A 20,643-nucleotide genomic window follows, 5' to 3' on the forward strand; every position below is an offset into this window, starting at 1 on the left:
TAAGTGAGAAAAACAACCCATGTGGGAACATGGGATGCGGGAGGCAAAATATGCACTTTACGTTAGGAAAGGAACTTTGAGCTGGAAAGTGCATATTATGTGAAGTGAGAACATATGCCAGAAGGGCAGTGAGTCCCAGAAGGAAGCTGGCATCCCCCTCACATACCATCCTCTGTCAACCCTTCCCTCTCACTTATTCCCTCTCCCCCTGTCCCCTGGTCCTAGGTCTCCCTTCCTCTACTCCCAACCCTGTCTTTGGGGCCTATCCAGGGTTGTCCAGTCACAGATAAGGCTCAAAATGGCTCTCTGCTTCCTTCTCATACCTCCCTCCCTCCATCCCCACTGTTTCTCATCTTCTCTGCACCTATTTCCTCCGTCCCCCCCCAAAAAATCTCCCATCTTTCCTCTTTCCCTTTCACAGAGCAACGGCAATAGATGCTTTTCAGCAAACCAGAACGAGTCTGAACCAGAAGCAAAGGTTGTCCTCTTACCTTATGCTCAAATTCCTCCTGGCATTGCAGCACATCCTGACAGTAGCTCTCGATAGTCCTGCGCCTGTGTCTCTCTTGCTCCCGGGCAGCCTGCTGCTTCTCCCTCATCTCCTCAACCTAACAAGGGAACACATAGCAGGACTACAGCTGGCTAGGTCTGTAACCTAAGGGAGGTGTGGGAGACCTACAGTAACAGAGAGCGGGTGACAGAGGGAAGAAACAGAGTTGATGTGGCAGAGGTAGGAGGGGCAGGGATGCAGGGAGAGAGCAGCTATGATAGTAGGAGATACAGGATTTGAGAGAAAGGAAACAAAAGATGAAGGAAGGGAAAGTGTGGCAGAGAACAATAAAAAGAGGGCGTGTGAAACAGAGAGAGAATGTGCTCTAGGCAAAGGGAGTCAAATAAGACCAGAGGGAGAGAGAGGACAAGGTCCTGGGATGGTCCATCCTCTAAAGAGCAGGAAAAGGAAGGAACAGCCAAAGAGACTGGGAACGAGGAAGGAGGACATCCAGGATAGTGAGATGACAAGAAAGTCAAAGTGACAGTGCTCCAAAGAAAGCATGGTCTCAAATTCTGACAATTCGGATGAGACAATGGAAGGAGACTATCCCTGAGTGTGATGGCACAGAACAAACTGGTGAGGCTGACCGGAGAGTTTTCAGTGGGGCAGTGGGAACACAGCAGGGCAGCAACGGACGGGGAGGTGAGAGGGAGATAAGCAAACAGAGACACTAAATCAAGTATCAAAGTGACCCCCTTCTCTTCCTTCTTCCACAAACAGCCTCAACAACCCTAACAACTCTGGTCTTTTCCCTTTCAGTCACCACTTCTGTGGACCTGGCAGTCAGGCCAGGCCCTCTCCTTCCTCCAAGGTCAAGGGCTTACCCTCTTCTTCTTTAATTCAGCCTCCCGACTGGCATGATCATTGGAGTGAACAAACTGGGGAGCAGAAGCCACTTTGGAAGCTGCTTTCTTTCCATTCTGCTTTGCAGGCTGGTCACCACACAAAAGGAAACAATCAAACTGAGCGAATGAACCCATGGAAATCACGCTTCCTGGAGGGTTAAAGCTGCTCAAAAGTGTACTTGTAGGGAAAAGAGAGGAATAAGCAAAAAGAAGGGCTCTGTCCTCAGAGGTCTGCCCATCTGGCTAGAGAAGAGACCCTCCCTCTCCTAGGCAGGGACTGACTGAAGAACCCCAGGAAAGGTGGGGGCAAGTGGAAAAGTTTCCCAAGTAAAGGCCAAGGGAAATGCTAAAGTAGCTCTCAAAGTGTGGTTCGTGGACCAGAGCAGCACCATCACCTGGAAACTGGTTAGAAATATAAATTATGGCATCAAAAACTAATGATGTAATATATGGTGATTAACATAACAATAAAATTTAAAAAAAAGAAATATAAATTATGGGATGCCACAACAGACCTACTGAATCAGAAACTCAAGGGTGAGGCCCAGCAATCTGTGTCTTAACCAGCCCCAATTACCTGGAGGGTTGGTTAAGGTTTGAGAACTTTAACCACGTTAAAATTTGAGAACCACTGCTCTGGCCCATCTTACCTGTCTCCACCTTTCCTAGCAGGACCAAGAGCTGGAGCCAAAGATTATGTTTTGGCCTCCCTCCTCAACAAGAGCAATAGGGACTTGGGAATCAGAGAGACTCAAGTCCCAGCCGTGCTACCCTGAACGCAGGAACTTTCTCACTAAGGCTCAGTTTCTTCATTTTAAAAATGGAGCAATCCCTACACCAAGGTAACTCAAGCACAAAGCAGCACATGGCTCATGGAGGAAAATTAATAAATGCTGCTGATTCTCTACCTCAGTCAACCAGAGAGGGAGGGAAAGCCAGATCCTCTGATTCCAATTTGCTGCTCTGTCTGGAATGACCCAACATCTACTGGGGTTTGTAGACCTCTTCTGGGGCAGGGAACCTGTTCCTGACCTTACCAACAATGGGTATACCTTACCTGGGGGTCAAGCCAACTTACCTTCTTGCAGCCTTTGGAACCTTTACCTGGTTTTTTATTTTCTACAAAAAAAAAAAAAAGCCATTATCCACCTACCCAACATCTGTTTATACCTTAATCAAAGCCAGGCCACACCGAGAACCTAAGGAGGACTGAGCTACTATGTCTGTCCAGGCCCAGAACAACAAAGACATGGAGATGACAGCAACAGGGTCAGAGGAAGTACTGGAGAAAATGTTTGAGACATTATTTCAATGCGGACTGAAACAGTGCTTATGGGAACCCTGTGAAGAGGGCTACCTGAATGCGTGCTTTTAACTCCTCTCTCTCCCCAAACTTCTGGCTGGGAGCAACTCAACAATTGCCACACCGAGCTCAAGTTGGGGGCTGCCGGCATGGGAAGGTGATCTGAGGAGGCCCAGGTGGCTAAGCCAGGGCAGATGCCCTCAGCACATGGGGAGAGAACTGCTCCTTCCTGCTGATCCTGCTCAGGCCATTAACTCCAAAGGGACTTGCTCTATCTAGCCAAACTGTGGCCTCCATTGGATACAAGGAAGAGAGAGCTCATCTTCTTCAGTCACATCTAAACAGAGCCCAAGAACTTAAGAGGCCTCACCCTCTTCATGAGAAGTCCCATCTGTCATCCCCTTCACAGATGGCCTCCTGGGGAAGAATGGTTGCCTTAATGCTTACTACCTGTAAGGGAGCTAAAGAAATTCCTAGAGCGGTAGGTTCTGGAAGGTCAGGATATATACAAACAAATATAGGAGCAGCTTGGAATTACCAGAGAACAGGCTCTCCAATAAGGTGGTTCACACCAAAGCAGAATTAATATAGGAAACAGAATTTAAATACTATTGCAAATACTTAAGGAGATTCAAGAAGATACCTCAAAGGAACTGTGTGAGAAAAAAAAAATTCCCAAAACTTGATGTTGGATAAAAATTCAATAGATGTAGTGAAAAACAACAAAGACACCATTAACAACCAAACTAATAAGCTGGAAAATCAAGAGAAGAGCTTGCTTAAAACAAAAATCTAAAGAAATGGAAATTATGAGTAAAAATAAAAAATGGAGAATGGGCCCAGGAGAGCTGGTATCTAAATAACAGGAGTTCCTGAAAGAGAAAAAGGTACAAATGGAGAAGCAATTATTTTGTTAAAATAATATATGAAAGTTCCTTAAATTGAAAACAGGCTTGAGGGTTCAGATTAGAAAGGCTCATAGGACACCAAGATTAACAAAAAAAGCCATACCATAGGCATACCCTGATGAAAATTCTGAACTCTAATGATAAAAAGAAAATCTTATAAACTTCCAAACAGGAGTTTCCAACAAAGGCAAGAGAAGCAGACAGCCTTCTCAAATCTACAACTCTTAACATTTAAGACAGAATAACCATTACAAAGTTCTTTTTTAAAAAGATTTATTTGAGAGAGAGAACAAGCACAAGCGGGAGGGGCAGAGGAAGAAGGAGAAAGAATTCGAAGCAGACTCTGCACCAAGCATGGAGCCGGACGCAGGGTTCAATCTTACAATCCTGAGATCACGACCTGAGCCGAAACCAAGAGCCAGACTCTTAACTGACTTCACCACCCAGGCGCCCCGTACAAAGTTCTGAAACAAGGAACTGTGTACCAAGCTAAATTCCTATACTTAACCAACAGATTACTCTTACACAAAGTTAAAAGGCATTTTCAGATGTGCAAAGATGAGCACCTGTGTTCTGGTAAAACTACAGTTGACCCTTGAACAACTTGAGTTTGAACTCCATAGATTCACTTATACACAGATTTTTTTGATAAATACGCATAGTACTGTAAATGTGTTTTCTCTTCCTTACGATTTTCTTAATAACATTGTCTTTCCTCTAGCTTCCTTTATTGGAAGAATACGGTACAGAGCACATCTAACAAAATATGTGTTAATAGACTGTTTATGTTACTGGTAAGGCTTCCCATCAGTAGTAGGCTATTAGTAGTGAAGTTTTGGGGGAGTCAAAAGTTCTATGTGGATTCTTGAGTGCACAGGGGCTTGAGGCCCCTAAGCCCCAGGTTGTTCAAGGGTCAATTGTACTAAGGAAGTATACCAGCAAAAATAAAAATTAATTCAGAATAAAGATCTCAAGCTAAAGGAAACAAATAATGATGGGCGGGATATCGATTAAAACTTATCACTAAATTAAAAAAACAACTTACATTAAATCTTCAAAATGCTACTAATGTAGCTAAGAACTATAATACATATTTAGAAAAGATTTTTAAAAACCAGGAAGCATATCATAGGAAATAGCTCAGTACCAAAATACCAAATTATTTCAACAAAATCCTGGAATCAGGCAATAGGGGTTGGAAAAGTAAAATCATGAAAGCATGATCTTACTTTGGAAGGATAGGATAAAAATAGTTAATACTTAACTTCGGTAAAGTGACAAGAGAAATTCAAGTTTAATTATGTTTGATATAAACATGAATGCAACTACTAACATAACTTTATAATCACTGGGGGACACCTGGGTGGCTCAGTCAGTTAAGCGTCTGCTTTCGGCTCAGGTCATGATCCCAGGGTCCTGGGATGGAGTCCTGCAGCGGGATCCTTGCTCAGCAGGGAGCCTGCTTCTCCCTCTGCCTGCTGCTCACTCGCACTCTCTCTCTGACAAATGAATAAATAAAATCTTTAGAGAAAACTTTATAATCACTGGTGGATTTTTTTTGAACTTGAAAAGTAAATAAATGAGACTAAAAAGAAACAAACAAAAAATATAAAATAAAATGGCAGAAATTAGACCAAATATATGAATACGAATGGATCAAATTTTCCTGTAACAACAACAACAACAAAAACAGACCTCAAGTCTCCTTTTGTTCCAAAGTACTCATGTTGCAATGAAAAGAATGTGAGGTTGGGAATGAACCAGGACTGGCCATTTTACTCAACAATTTCTATCTGCCTAACTTCCCTGGAAACCGAGGGCCTGTGCCGGATATAGGCACGCAATAAAAACAAAATAAATCACTTAGTAAGGAGAAAACACTCCTTGCAGGGCTCCTCAATAACCTCCCCAGATTTAACCATTATCATTACCATTTGGGTCCAAGGTATTGCTGAGAGTTCAAGTAGCTGCACCATGAGGCACCTTCCATTGCAGTCATTCCACTTAGTCTGATCATTACTTAGTTGCAATTTACCAATCACAGTCTGTGTTTTATGAGCACATGTTAAGTTTTTGTTTAATAATCACCATTTTTCCCACTCATGTAGATGTATATGATTGTTCTTTAACAGGTAATGGTCATATGGTTCCAAAATAAGAAGGTGTATTTTGAGAGGTCTTCCACACTTGTCCCTAGCCACTGCACTCTCCTCACTGCAACAAGAAACCACTTATTAGTGCAAACGCAAATATATGTAATCTTATTTCCCCCATTTTCTCCATTAAAGATAACATAGTATGTCCTCCTGTTGACAACTTGCTTTTTTCACTTAACAAATCCTAGAGATCTTTCTATCTAATACTTCTTCCATATAATAGTCTTTCTATATAATCTTTCCATACAATACTTCCTCATTTATTTTAACTGCCAGGGTTCTTGGGCGCCTGGGTGGCTCAGTCGGTTAAGCATCTACCTTTGGCTCGGGTCATGATCCCAGGGTCCTGGGATTGAGCCCCACATCCGGCTCTCTGCTCAGCGGGGAGCCTGCTCCTCCCTCTTCCTCGGCCTGCCGCTCCCCCTGCTTGTGCTCACTCTCTCTCTCTCTGTCAAATAAATAAATAAAATCTTTATAAACTGCCAATGTTCTTTTGTATGCATATACTCTACTTCATTCAACCAGCTCATTATTGTCTTTTTCATCACTATCAATAATTTTATTATCCTCTGGTATTTGATGTTCTTAAATAGAAAATAATTAATTTTGTTCATTTTTCTTGTGTTACTTGAAAAAAATGATTATTTGCTTTTGGTAGTCACATAACCAAAGTCTGATTCTTGTTGATTTTTTTATAATTATATAAAGTAAGTGTATTGAACTTTTTTTCACCAAGCCCACATAGGCAGGGCCACCATTCACACAGAGTATGGGGTCACTGGGTTGCACAAGTCTTGTCTAGTCTATGATGTCGTTTTCTATGTGGGCTATAGCAAGATAAAGGCAGGAAGCACAGAACCAGACTGGCCCTAATGCCCTTGCCTTCCCTCTTATACGGGAGAATCATGTATCACATTTGTCTTTTCTCTCTAGGCTGTAAGCATGGTGGGAGGAGGAGGAGGAACTGAGTTAGGACAACTGAGACATTCTAGTGCCCGGCACACAGTAAGTACCAAATAGCTATGCCCAGTTATGCTGGGCCCTTGGGACAAAAAGATAAACTAGATGTGGGTGAGAAGTTAACAGTGCAGTGGAGGAGACAGACCCAGTCATACAGTGCCAACAGCCCCAGTTCTTAGGGGTACAGACCATAGAAACCAAGGGAGAAGCTTAATGGGAGAGATTCCTAGAGGAAGTAATGTGTAAGTTGAAATCTGAAAAATGAGCAAGAGTTATCCAGTTGAAGAATGAGGGAGAAGGAAAGAAAAGCATCTCGAAGGCAAAAAGAAGAGCAACTTGTCCACACTGTCTGGTATTTACTGCTATTCACCTCAGATCAAGTCACTTAACTTTGCTGAGTCTCAGTTTCCTCAACTGTAAAATGGGAATGGGGGATAAGGGGAACACCACCATCAAGGAAGTTGGGAAGACAACAATGATACCATACGTAGAAGACAGACTAAATGATCTGGTACCTACTGAGCAATTTTTTGAGGGTTTTTTTTTTATTATTTTAGTATAGTTGACACACAATGTTACACTAGTTTCAGGTGTACAACGTAGTGATTCCACAAGACAAGTCTAAGTCTATGCATGATGCTCTGCTCACCATAAGCATAGCTACCATCTGTCACCATACAATGCTACAATACCATTGACTCTATTCCCTATACTGTATATTTTAATCCCAAGACTTATTCATTCCATAACTGAAAGCCTGTGTCTCTCACCCCCCTTCACCCATTCTGCCCCATCCCCTCATGCCATACTGAGCAATTTTTTAAAATAGAACTACCCTATGATCCTGTGATCACACTACTGGGTATTTACCCAAAAAATACAAAAACACAAATTCAAAGGGATACATGCACCCCAATATTTATAGCAGCATTATCTACAATAACCATATTATGGAAACAGCCCAAGCTCAGGTAGCTAGCTGCACCATGAGGCACCTCCCCCACCTCCCCCATCGACTGATGGATGGATAAAGATGTGGTGTATATATCCAACAGAATATTACTCAACCATAAAAAAGAATGAAATCTTGCCATTTGCAATGACACGGATGGAGCTAGAGAGTTTAACATGAAGCAAAGTAAGTCAGAGAAAGACAAATACCATATGATTTCACTCAAATGTGGAACTTTAAGAAACAAAACAAATGAGCAAAGTTAAAAAAAGAGAGAGAGAGAGAGACAAACCAAGAAACAGACTCTTAACTATAGAGAACAAACTGATGGTTACCAGAGGGGAGGTGGGTGTGGGGATGCGGGAAATAGGTGATGGGGATTAAGGAGTGCACTTGTAATGAGCAATGGGTGATGTCTGGAAGTGCTGAATCACTATACTATACACCTAAAACTAATATAACATTGTATGTTAACTACATTGGAATTAAAATTTTTAAAAAAAAGAAAGAATAATTTTTAAAAAGTTGCCATGAACTACTACAAATATTCATTAAAGCTTAGCATTGGGAGGGGTGGTAAAAGAAACTCACTGTGTCTGTGTTTCATCATGATGACTAGCTTGAAAGCAGGTAGGTTCAAATCTGCAGTCTTTCTTCCTGTCAGAATGGAAGAACCAATGTGAAGACAGAGGGGGGAACCACAATGCCACAAGCCCCCTTCCAAGCCCCCTACAGGCAAAATGAAATGTGCAAAGAACTTGATAAGGAAGCCCTAACAATTGGAGGAACTAGGAGAAGAGGCTATAATGGAGTTGGGGCCTGGTGTAGCTATCTACACAGGGAAAGCAGCATCACACTACCCAAAAGGAAACTCTCTTGATGGGTGGAGTCAGTGCCTCAATGCATCAGATGAAGTCCTTGGTCCTCAATCCTCCACCCTGTAGTGTTATACACCCTAGTACTAAACCTCTCTAGGCTGAGGGGACGGGGTATACAAGGATGGCCTGTTTCTACATATTAATAGTACCTCTTTTCCCAGGTAGGGGGTTCTATATCTGATCTACCCTGGAAGTAGGGGAAAAGACAGGTACCAGGAGTCTACCCTAGGGAAAAGGGACCTTAGAACAACGCTTTTAACTGTGTTTACTAAACTGAGGCTAGGAGCCAGTGCAAAATCTTGCTGGGGCAGGGGTTGGGGGGGGAATGTATGCCTGCATGTGTGGGTGGGGTCTGTTCCTTGTGAACGTGGGTAAGGAGATGCCTTCTGTTGCTCTACTCTGGGGTGTAGAGGAACTGGGAAAACCAGCACAGTGGCTGTGTGCATCTCTGCCACATGGGAGAGAAGCGCAGGTGTGTACATCTCTAAGTTGGCGGGGAGGAATCCTGGGTCTCTGTACCCTGGGGAGGGTTGGGGTGAGGGGAAGATGATATGCCTGTCTCCACTACAAGGTGATATTAGTTGACACACTAACAAACGGGGGGGGGGGGATATATGCAGTTTTGCATGAATGGGGTCTGCACCTTGCCTGTTGTGGGCTATTCTGGACCCTTCCATGTGGGTGGAATGGGGAACAATCTGTTTATCTTTTATATGGGTTGAAGTCAGCAGTGTGCTAACACTGAAGGGAATAGGACCTCTGGTTCTCCACATGGTAGTGGGGGGTAGGTACACAACTATAAATTCAGTGGATCAGCCCTTACACTTTGCAGGGAGGGGGGCGGTTATCCTGAATGGAGAGAAAGATGTTTGAGCTCCTCTACCTTGGGTAAGGGGGGGAGCCCACATACACAAAATGTAGGGTAATCAGTGATGTCACTGTCTCTCAACACTGCAGGGAGGGGGAGCTGCACCTCTCTGCTCCCTTGATGGGGGGGTGTGTCTCTGTTCTGCGACATTTGGTGATTCCAAATCTTTGGGGAAGGAGGAGGGGAGGGATGATCTGTTTACCTCAAAAGGAGAACAAACCTGAGCCCCTCTACCGCAGCTGCCCAATAAGGGGCAAATCTGACAATATTCCCTGGTTAAGGTCTGTTTCTCTTTGCTGCAGGGCATTTTTGGGGCCGGGCCTTTACAAATTCGGTAAACCAGTGCTTCTTATGGGGTGGGGTGAGGAGTCAGGTCTGATTTTCCACAACGGGGACTCACTCTAGGCAGGGAGAGGAAAATCTGCGTGGTTCTCTATGGGCTGAAGCGGGTGCCAACCACTTGGAAGAGGGGTGATCTAACATATCTGCAGTAGCAGGGGCGGGGCTTCCACAATTAGTTACACGGGGGCGAGGCAAGGAAGTCTCCAGCTCTTCCGTCTCTGTATATTAAACGTTTCTAAGCTCCTCTGTACTGGCGGTCCTGCCGGGGTAGGCGGTAGTGTATGTCTGTGGAGGAGGTAATATATCAAAGCCTCTGTCCAAAGTGAAGAGATGCGCCAAGGCGGCTGTGTGTGCCTCCGCGCCAGTAAAGGTCCGCGCCGCTCAGCCAGGGGATTGGGGGACGGGGAGGGCGGTATGTCTCTATAACCATGGGCTCGATGTCGCCACACGGAGACGCCTGTCTATACTGGAGGAGTGCAAAATGGAGCCTTGCTATCCTGAAGGCAAGAGGGCACTCGATGCTTCTCCACACAAGTGGGGTCTGTGGCTTTCTACATATTGTGACCAGAGGTCTACACCTGCCGAGATGGGGTGGGGCCGTGCTCCTTTACCCAGCGAGAGTGCATTTTCGCACATGCCCATTTGCGGAGCGATCCCTGTTCCTCATCTGGGCCCTTCTACCGTGGATGACAGCCGGTTCTCTATCTCTCCATTCCAGGGTGGAGGACACCTCTAGTTTCCAACTCAAATACACGATCCTTACTGCGCGGCTGGCTGGGTGAGCGCTCACAACGAGAAAAGAGGAGAGTCGTCTCTTACCTCCACTTCCGGCGGGGATCAGACAGGAGAGAATGGCAGTACGATAGGGTTGGTCTGCAAACTGCGCTCGCGCCGCTAGGCTCCGACTTCCGGACCCCAGCCTTGCGGCGCTGGTTGGCCCGCCTTACGTCCCCCCCGAGGGGCGGGGCCTCGGATTGACGGCTCGCGCCCGCCATCCCTACTCCACAAGGGCACTGGTCCCGCCTCCCCCGCAACCCTGTGAGGTGAGGAAGAAGCCGAGAGGTGGTAGGTTGGGAGCGGCGGGTCACCATATACCTACTTGTAAGCCAAGATCTTGTCTGCCGGCCTCTACCTGCGCCCGAATATGCGTGTTCCCGAATCATAGTGACCAAGCAATCACCGTGATCGCAGGTGGGGGTCAGTCCCTTTGTCTACAAAGGAAGATGGCGACGGGCAGGGTGTGGGAAAATGGCCGCCTGGGTCACATGTCTTGCCGAGTGCCCCCCCCCCCCCCCCAAAAAGTGACTTGGTTAGCTGTTCCCAACAACCTTCCTGGCTGGTAAGGCCCCAGACAAACCCTGAAGCAGGTACTCCCAGCTCTTTATGCAGAAATTCAAATCCATGGTCAGGCCCAGGAGCTGAACAACTGGAAGTCTCTCCCACCCGTTTTTCCTCTTCCCCTCCTCCCTCCTTGTCTTTGGCCGCAGAGCGGCAAATGCAGAAGGGAATGAATATATACCTCTGAAGTGGGAACAAATAAGGATTTCTTTAGAAACCATCTTGAGGAGCTCCTGACATGGCTGGAGAATGAGGTCTCCCCTTAAAAACAGTAAATATTAGTCTGAAAATGTCTTTATGATAATTTAATTCCAGCCCCTTCTCTTCTTCAAACCTAAACTTTGGGGTAGGGCCCAGCCCCACTACCCCTAGGGTATGTTCCTCCACTTCCAGAATATCCAAGCGGAAATCTCTGCCTACTCCTACCCCTTACGTACGCACTACTCACTGCCCCTACCTTGATGAAAGGCGCCTAACCTCTCACCCTGGAGATTAAACAGAACTCCTGGGGACTCCAAACCAACCCTAACCACCTTACCCCTTACCACTGCATTAGCAAATTCTTTTTTAAGACCTAACTCTTGTCACTTGTATGAACTTTCCCAGCTGAGTTAGAAACTCAGAACACCTTTCTGCACTTATCCCTTAATGCTGTAATCATTTATGTGGATGCATCTCCACATAAATGGAGTTGGAGTCTCGCCTCCTGAGACTAGGGACCATATATCTTCAAGACCTCAACAAGACCCAGCACAAGACTGGTACAAATCAGGCTTCAGCCAATATATGTGAAATGTGTGAGTTTATAGGCCTGCACCACAAATCAATGGGAAATGGACAATCTAGTAGATAGCACTGGGAAATTTGGCTCACTATAAGGAGAGAAATAAAACTGGATCCCTACTTATTTACATGTAAGATGGTGGAGAGTATCTTTGTCACCTACAACTGGGGAAAGACTTTTTCAACAAAGGCCCAAATGTGCAAACTATAAGGGGAAAATGCAATGAAATCTTTGATAAGAAAGAAAATTGGTGTTTCTACTTTGGAAAACAATTAGGAAGTTATCCAGAATAGTTGAAGGTGGGCCCTGGGACCCAGCAATTCTACTGGTAGAGATGTATATAACCTCCAGACTTTTAAGTCCTAGAGAAATTCTTATACATATGCATAAGGAGGCATGTGCAAGAATATTACGTTGCATAACTGTTTATAATAGAGAAAAAATCTGAACAATCTAAAAGTTCACCAACAGGAGAATGAATAAATAGCAGTACAATCATACAACAGCATACTATACAGCAGCGGAAAAAATGAAATTGAGTTACATATATCAACCCAGATAAATTTAAAAAACACAGTGCTGAGATAAAATATAAGTTATAGAAGGATATATGAAATATGAGACATTTATGTAGATTTTTTTAAAAAATTTTAAGTAATCTCTACACCCAATGTAGGGCTTGAACTCATATGACCCCAAGATCAAGAGTCAGGTGCTCTACTGACTTCGCCAGCTAGGAGCCCCTATATAGACTTTTTAAATCTAGAAAATAATGCACTAAATTACTTATAGGTTATATAAATAAATAAACAATATTTTTAAAACGGCATTAAATAGGAAATGCAGAATGGTAATTAGTTCTGGGGAAGAAAACAAAGGAACAGAAAGAGAGATACACAGGGGACTTCAACTGTTTGTCTAATACTTTATCTGGGTAGTAGGTATATGGATGTGTGTTACATTATTCTCTATACTTATTTGTATGCCTGAAATATTTCATACTTTTTTAAAGAAAGACTACAAGGATCTATAAAAAAAACTAATGATGGTTAAATATAGATCAGTGGTTCTCAAACTTTGGCCAGCATCAGAGTCAGTGGGAGGGCTTGTCAGAACACTGATTGCTGGGCCCTATGCCCAGAGTTGTGTTTCAGTAAGTCTGGTAGGGCCCAAGAATTTGAATTTCTAACAAGTTTCCAAGCAATGATGATGATGATGATGGAGAAGAAGGGGGAGGGGGAGAAGAATCATCTGGGGCTGCTGCTAGTCCAGGTACCATATATTGAGACCTACTGGCAAAGAATATGAGATTCTCAGTGAATTTTGTTGTCTTCATTGTGCTTTTCCGTGTTTTCCACATAATGAATATGAATTACTTTACAGAGAGGTTTTTGTTGTTTGTTTTAAATTCACCTTAATCTCTATTTCAAACTCTTATTTCCCTCATAGGCATCCATTCTATGGTATTTTATGCAGATCTTTTTGCTTATATGTGTTCTTGCAAAATATGTATTATTGTTTTAGGTGCATGTATTTCCTCAAAATTTTTATTTTTCACTTTTTCAAAATTCAGAAAACTTGAAAGAATAGTACAATGAAAGCCCATATACCCTTAATATTGCATTTCTCTGATTATTAATGAATTTTTCAGCATCACTTCGTGTGTGTGTTAAATGCCTCTTTTGTAAATTGCCTGCTTATGTAGTTGGCCCATTTTTCCGATGAGTTTCCTATCTTTCCTATTGATTTGCTAGAGTTCCTTATGTAGTCTAGCTACTAGTCCCCTGTCAATTTCAGGCATTGCAAATATTCTGTCCCTATTTTAACTTTGTCCATGTTAGCCTTTTTTGAATAGAAATTGTTGTTTTTAATGCAATCAAATCCATCAAATTTTTGCTCTATGGTTTCTGGTTTGGGGGTTTTATTTAAAAACTAGTTACCTCCTCCCAGGTCACAAAGATATTCTCTTATTTTTTTCTATTAACTTTATAGTTTTATCTTTCACCTTTAGGTTTTAATCCATCTAGAATCCCTCTCATATGTAGTGATAGGTAGGAATGCAATTTTATTTTTTCTATACACAGTGAGCCACATTTCCCACCATCAAACACCGAACGATCCTTACTTTTTCACTGATTTGCTGTGCCACCTTTGTCACATATTATGAAACACACACGCACAAGTCTGTTTCAGTTCTTGCACTAATACTGCCTTGCTTTTGATATTTTGTAATATAAGATTTGATAGGGCAAGTACCTCTGCTTTAGTCTTGTTTTAGTATTGTCTTAGCTATATCTCCACATAAATTTTAAAAAGAGTTTATCAAGCTCTTCAGAAATCCGACTGGAATTCTTATTAGGATCACACTAAATTTACAGATTAATTTGAGAGAGTTGACATCATCAAAATAATAACTCATCCAAGGACATGGACTATCTCCTCATTTGTTGAATTCACCTTCTATCTATGTCCTTTATTAAGAGTCGAGTTTTCTCTTTGGAATTGTGTGTTTTTACTAATTTAATTCCTAGTTGCTTTGTAGTTTTTGTTACTATTGTGAATATTTTATAGTTATTTCTTTTTGAATAGATAATACACATACATTTTGAATATCAAAACAAAATAAAAATTATACTTTGAAAAGTGTCACTCTTGTCCATTTCACCCAGTTGCCACTATACACACCCCCAGCAGTTACCACTTTTTTTTAATTTCTTATTTATGATTAATATGCAGTGTTATATTAGTTTCAGGTCTAATGATTCAACAATTCTATTCATTACTAAGTGTTCATCAAGATAAGTATACTCCTAATCCCCTCTATTTCACCCATCCCCCCAGCCACCTCCCCTCTGGCAACCTCCAATTCATTCTCTGTATTTAAGAATCTGGTATGTTGTTGTTGGTTGTTTTTTTTTTTTTTGTCTCTTTTTCTCCTTTGCTCATTTGTTTTGTTTCTTAAATTCCACATATGAATGAAATCATATGGTATTGTCTTTCTCTGACTTATTTCACTTAACATTATACCATCTAGGTCCATCCATGTTGTTGCAAATGGCAAGATCTCATTCTTTTTTATGGCTGCATAGGATTCCGTTATATACAGAATATTTTATATTTAATATTTTTTCTTGTATTTAAGTTTACTTTCAACAATCAAGACAGACTCTATGAATGACAAGAGGTTCAAAAAACCCTACATTTTAACATGCTTTTTAAAAAACAAAACATTCTGGGGCGCCTGGGTGGCTCAGTCATTAAGCGTCTGCCTTCGGCTCAGGTTGTGATCCTGGGGTCCTGGGATTGAGCCCCGCATCGGGCTCCTTGCTCAACCAGGAACCTGCTTCTCCCTCTCCCACTGCCCCTGCTTGTGTTCCCTCTCTAGCTGTCTCTCTCTTTCTGTCAAATAAATAAAATCTTAAAAAAATAAAAAAAATAAAAAACAAAACATACACACTGATCTCTATCTGGTATCTTTGTACAGTCATTTTGGTACACAGATACTGACTTCAAGCTTCTTTCCACCTTAAGAATGCTTTCTTTTAGGTTCAACAAAGAACATTATGAAATAAGAATTGTACCAAAAAAGGGACAACAAAGACTGTAAGGAAGGAAGGAAGTAGAGGGAACGAAGGAAGGAAGTAGAGAATGCCTCCTTAATTTTGATTTTTGTATATTGTTTCTTTAATGTATTAAATAGACAACCCAGTAACTGAACAGGCCAACTCCCCTAGAATAAGGAAAGACAAAATTAACAAAGACATGATGGAGATATGTAGGTACATTACAGTCAATCTCCCTCTTCAGAATGTTCTGTTAACCAGATTATACTGAAAAGTATCACATCACTGAAACATCCCTATGTTCAAAGGCCAGTGATCTATTTGATAAGAAGTTTGATATATATATATAAGTACTATTTCATATAGATATAGATCTAGACCACATCTTCTTTATCCATTCGTCTATTGATGGATGCTTGGGTTGCTTCCATATTTGGCTATTATAAATAATGCTGCAATAAACATAGGGGTACAGGTATCTTTTCAAATTAGTGTTTTCATTTTCTTTGGGTAAATACCCAGTAGTGGAATTACTGGATCATATAATTCTATTTTTAATTTTTGGAGGAATCTCTATACTGTTTTCCACAGTGACTGCACCAATTTGCATTCCCACCAATAGTTTTAGAGGATTCCTTTTTCTCTACATCCTCTCCAACACTTGTTATTTCCTGTCTTTTTGATAATAGCCATTCAAACATCTGTGAGGTGATATCTCATTGTGGGTTGTTTTTTTTTTTAAGATTTTATTTATTTGTCAGAGAGAGAGAGGGACTGAGCAAGCAGGGGGAGCAGCAGGCAGAGGGAGAAGCAGGCTCCCTGCTGAGCAAGGAGCCTGATGCGGGACTCAATCCCAGGACCTTGGGATCATGACCTGAGCCAAAGGCAGACGCTTAACTGACCGAGCCACCCAGGCATCCCATCACTGTGGTTTGGATTTGGATTTCCTGATGATTAGTGATGTTGAGCATCTTTTCACAGGTCTGTTGACCACCTGTATGTCTTCTTTGGAAAAATGTCTATTCAGGCCCTTTGCCCATTTTTTAATTGTATTGGTTTTTTTCCTTGGTGTTGAGTTGTATAAGTTCTTTATATATTTTAGATATCGACCCTTATCAGATATATCATTTGCAAATATCATCTACCATTCAGTAGGTTGCCTTTTCACTTTATTGATGGTTTCCTTTGCCATGCAAAAGCTTTTTATTTTGGCATAGTCCCAATAGTTTACTTTTACTTTTGTTTTCCTTATCTAGAAAAATGTTTCTACAGCTGGCGTCCAAGAAATTACTGCCTATGTTTTCTTCTAGGAGTTTTATGGTTTCAGGTCTCACATTTTAGGTCTTTAATTCATTTGGAATTTATTTTTGTGTATGCTGTAAGAAAGTGGTCCAATTTTATTCTTTTGCATATAGCCGTCCAATTTTCCCAGCACCATTTGTTGAAGAGACTGTGTTTACCCATTATATATTCTTGCCTTCTTTGTCACAGATTAATTGACCATATAATCATGGGTTTATTTCTGGACTCTCTATTCTGTTCCACTGATCTATGTGCCTGTTTTTTTATGACAGTACCATACTGTTTTGATTCACAGTTACCAGTTTTATTAGTTTATTTTTTATTCTTCCAGTGTTTCTTTATGCAGATACAAACAAACATAAATGTATCTTAATCCCTCTCCCCCTTTCTTACCCATGTGTATTCTGTTATACATGTTGCTTATTTCTCTTAATAATACATCCTGGAGGTCTTTCCATATCAGAGCATTAGAGTTTCCTGTACATAGAAAGTCACTGTATGGAAGCTTATAGAGTACTTATTCAAAGTGTTACATTATGTGGATATATAATAGGGTTTTTTTTAATGACTGCAGTCCCCTTTTGTGGATGCTTGGGATGTTTTTTAGTCCTTTGGTATTACAAATGGTGCCATAATGAATAGACATTTCATACATATGCAGATAATTATGTAGGATAAATTCCAATAGTTATATTTGTAATTATGTAAGATACATTCCAATAATTATATTTGTAGATATTGCCAAAATTTCCCTCCATAGGTATACCATTTTGCACTTACCACCCATGTATGAGTTTATCTGTTTTATCACAGCCTCACCAACAAAGTGTATTGTTAAAGACTTAGATTTTTTACAATGTGATAGGTAAGAAATAGTATCTCATGGTAGTTTTAATTTACATTTCTCTTATTATGAGTGAGGCTGAGCATCTTTTCATATGTTTAAGGGTCAATTTTACGTCTTTTTCTGTGAATTGTCTATATATATCCTGTATTTTTCTGTTGGATTATTGGCCTTTCCTTGATTTCTAGAATGTTGTTATATATTAGAGAGATTAGACCTTTGTGAATCATATGATTTGTCAGTGTTTTTCCTCAGTTTGTTATCCTTTTGACTTTGCTAATGGATTTTTTCCAGGCAAGTTTTATTTTATTTTATGTAAACAAATTTATCTTTGTTTTCTTTTATGGATTCTAGATTTTGAGTTGTTGTTGGTGGTATAGATTGCAATTAATGACCCCAATTTCTCATGTGTCTATGTATCCACACCCTTTCATAGTGCCCTGCTTTATTGACTCTGAGTGTGGCCATATAACTTGCTTTAACCAACAGGATAGTTGCAAACTTGATATTAAGAAGAGACTTGAAAAAGCTCTTGCATATTCTGTTTCCTCTCTTGGACCCCTGCCACTGCTACAAGAACATACCCAAGCTAACCTTGGAAGGATGTGAGAGACATGTAGAAATGAGCCCAGTCCTCCCAGTTAAGACATCCTATAGTGGCCAATCTCTAGTGAAGCCATCAACTTAGTGCAGACACATGAGCTAGCCCAGTTGAGATCAACAGAGCTTGATCCAGATTGTAGACCCTCCCAAATGACCCACAGACTCTAGGTTTTGGTACATAAATATTCATTTTGTCTTTTTACAGAGCATTATTATGGCAATAGTCCCATATCATTGCTCTTCCTTTTTGGAGATATCCTGGCTAAGCTTGCTCGTTATTTTTCCATTTGAACTTTTTTTAAAAGATTTTATTTATTTATTTATTTGAGAGAGCGAGAACGTGCATGTGCGTGAGCCACGGGAGGGGCGGGGGCGGGGGGGGGGCGGAGGCGGAGAGAATCTCAAGCAGACTCCTGCTGAGCACTGAGCTTGAAGCAGGGCTGGATCTAACAACCCTGAGATCGTGATCTGAGCTGAAACCAAGAGTCTGATGCTAAGCCAGCTGAGCCATCCAGGCGTCCCTCCATTTGAACTTTAATTCAGCTTGTCTAGTTTCAGAAAAAGAGAAAAAATGGCATTTTAAATGAGTTTATACTAAATTTATAAATTAATTTGACATCTGTATAATTTTTTTTGCTCTTTCAGCCGTTTATTTTTATTTACAGTTTGTGTTCAATGCAAATCAATTCCATAACATGAGAAGTTACTATGAATCAAAGCATAAATACACAAACACAGTATACAATCCAAAATAGATGTACATTCAGGTATGGAACAAAATGGAATGTTCATTCACACACACAGTAGCTTGAGATCTTTTGGGTATGGTTGTTCTGGTGTAGGTTCCTAAAGGTGGGAAAAAGTGACTTTGGTTATCAAGACTACTGTGGCCATATTAGATACTGGAACATCTAAGCATCAGTGTGTGACCATGCGAACAAAAGACCTTAGAGTGTCTACTTTTAAAAAGCTTTCTGTGCATCGAGGCAGTTGTAAAAAGATTTAATTTCCAGAATCAAGCCCACTTTAGGCTTAGGACCAGGTTCTAACTAAAAATATTGACTAACAGAAAGTGTTCCAAATGTGGCTATTCTGGTTCAGAGTTAAAAAAAAAAAGTATTTACAGAAAGAGTATAAAAGTTTTTCCAAATTTAATGTAAACTTCCAGTCTTCACTTCCCAAATACTTGATTTACAGTTTTGGCTCCTGCACATATTTTGCCTTTTTAATTTCAAGATTTGTCAATTTTACCTTCAAAACAGATCTTTTAAATTATAAAAAGTATTCAACATATGCAGAAATAAAAAGCATTTTGAAATTAGCAGAGGTCAATGATCTTCTACTCTTTGGAATCAGTGTAGCTAAATGAATCTGGCACTCTTGTTGAATAGGAATAAGTAATCAGTATATAAGCAAAATTTATTCCTTATGCTTCATTTGGGGGTAGATTCCAATCCATCATTGCCCTGGCATATGTCAATTACTATATAAAAAAAATCAAATGCGGGCGCCTGAGTGGCTCAGTCGTTAAGCGTCTGCCTTCGGCTCAGGTCATGATCCCAGGGTCCTGGGATCGAGTCCCACATTGGGAACCCTGCTAGGCAGGAAGCCTGTTTCTCCCTTTCCCACTCCCCCTGCTTGTGTTCCCTCTCTTGCTGTGTCTCTCTCTGTCAAATAAATAAATAAAATCTTAAAAAAAAAAATCAAATGCAATGTCAAATCCAAAGCCTCAGAGGAAAGAGTTCAGTTCCCAAGAAACAGTGATAGCTTAACAAGGTAAAACTTTTATCTAGAGTACACAGGCATTAAGTTAGTACTGCTGAAACAATGCATTGAGGATTTACAGTAACACCTGGAAGTTCCTTCTAATGTACATATAAATAGAATCATGGAAGCTTTTTGTATTAACTGTTTTATGGCTTTAAAGATTTAATGAACCAAATGAAAACTGAATCTGTTCACATCCCATCTTTCACATCTAGGTAAGATAAAATCTATTCTCATTTTCAAGGTAGGATTTTACATGTCCATACTTCCTAGGCCACATTTAAAGAAATTATCTCTTAAAACTAATCTTGGATGCTGTCTCTTCATCTTGTACATGAAACTCCAGTAGATTTAATAGACATTCATCATCTAGTCAAATCCTTCACATGTTCTTCAATCAAATTTGGGATCCTCAACACTTTCTGTGTCAATAAAATAAGGTGTGGAATTAGCAGATTCAATGAAGACCTGTGTTTTCCTTGTCACACTGGATATCTGATGCCATTTGGATTGGGTTTAGAAGATGGGAAAGTATAGATGTTTCTTGGCCTGAGTCTTTTAACAGTAGAGATGTAGAAGGGAGAACGAGATCACGAAGAGACTGGCTGATGACTGCAGAGCTCCGCCAGATGGTGTGGTGGTGGTATTAGCTGGATTTGGGGCAGTTGAGGTACTCT

General features: G+C 41.1%; 1 protein-coding gene across 6 annotated transcripts in view; it reads right to left on the bottom strand.

Moving 5' to 3' along the window:
* LOC113931545 (guanine nucleotide-binding protein-like 3-like protein) overlaps positions 1 to 20,643 on the bottom strand; it is a 100,809-nt gene that overhangs the window by 15,596 nt on the left and 64,570 nt on the right. For 2 of the 6 annotated variants that reach the window (XM_027609634.1, XM_027609633.1), the window contains exons 3-6: positions 8,269 to 8,334; positions 2,477 to 2,517; positions 1,378 to 1,485; positions 492 to 608 (exon numbers count right to left, since the gene is read on the bottom strand). In XM_027609634.1, coding sequence (XP_027465435.1) covers positions 492 to 608; positions 1,378 to 1,485; positions 2,477 to 2,517; positions 8,269 to 8,334 — 332 coding nt within the window. Of the gene's footprint in view, positions 1 to 491; positions 609 to 1,377; positions 1,486 to 2,476; positions 2,518 to 8,268; positions 8,335 to 10,584; positions 10,678 to 10,864; positions 10,916 to 20,643 lie in introns of those variants that run through there. The other 4 variants (XM_027609637.1, XM_027609638.1, XM_027609640.1 and 1 more) reach the window with 4 other exon arrangements.

This window comes from Zalophus californianus, chromosome X (assembly GCF_009762305.2).
Source record: "Zalophus californianus isolate mZalCal1 chromosome X, mZalCal1.pri.v2, whole genome shotgun sequence".
Taxonomy (NCBI): Eukaryota; Metazoa; Chordata; class Mammalia; order Carnivora; family Otariidae; genus Zalophus; species Zalophus californianus.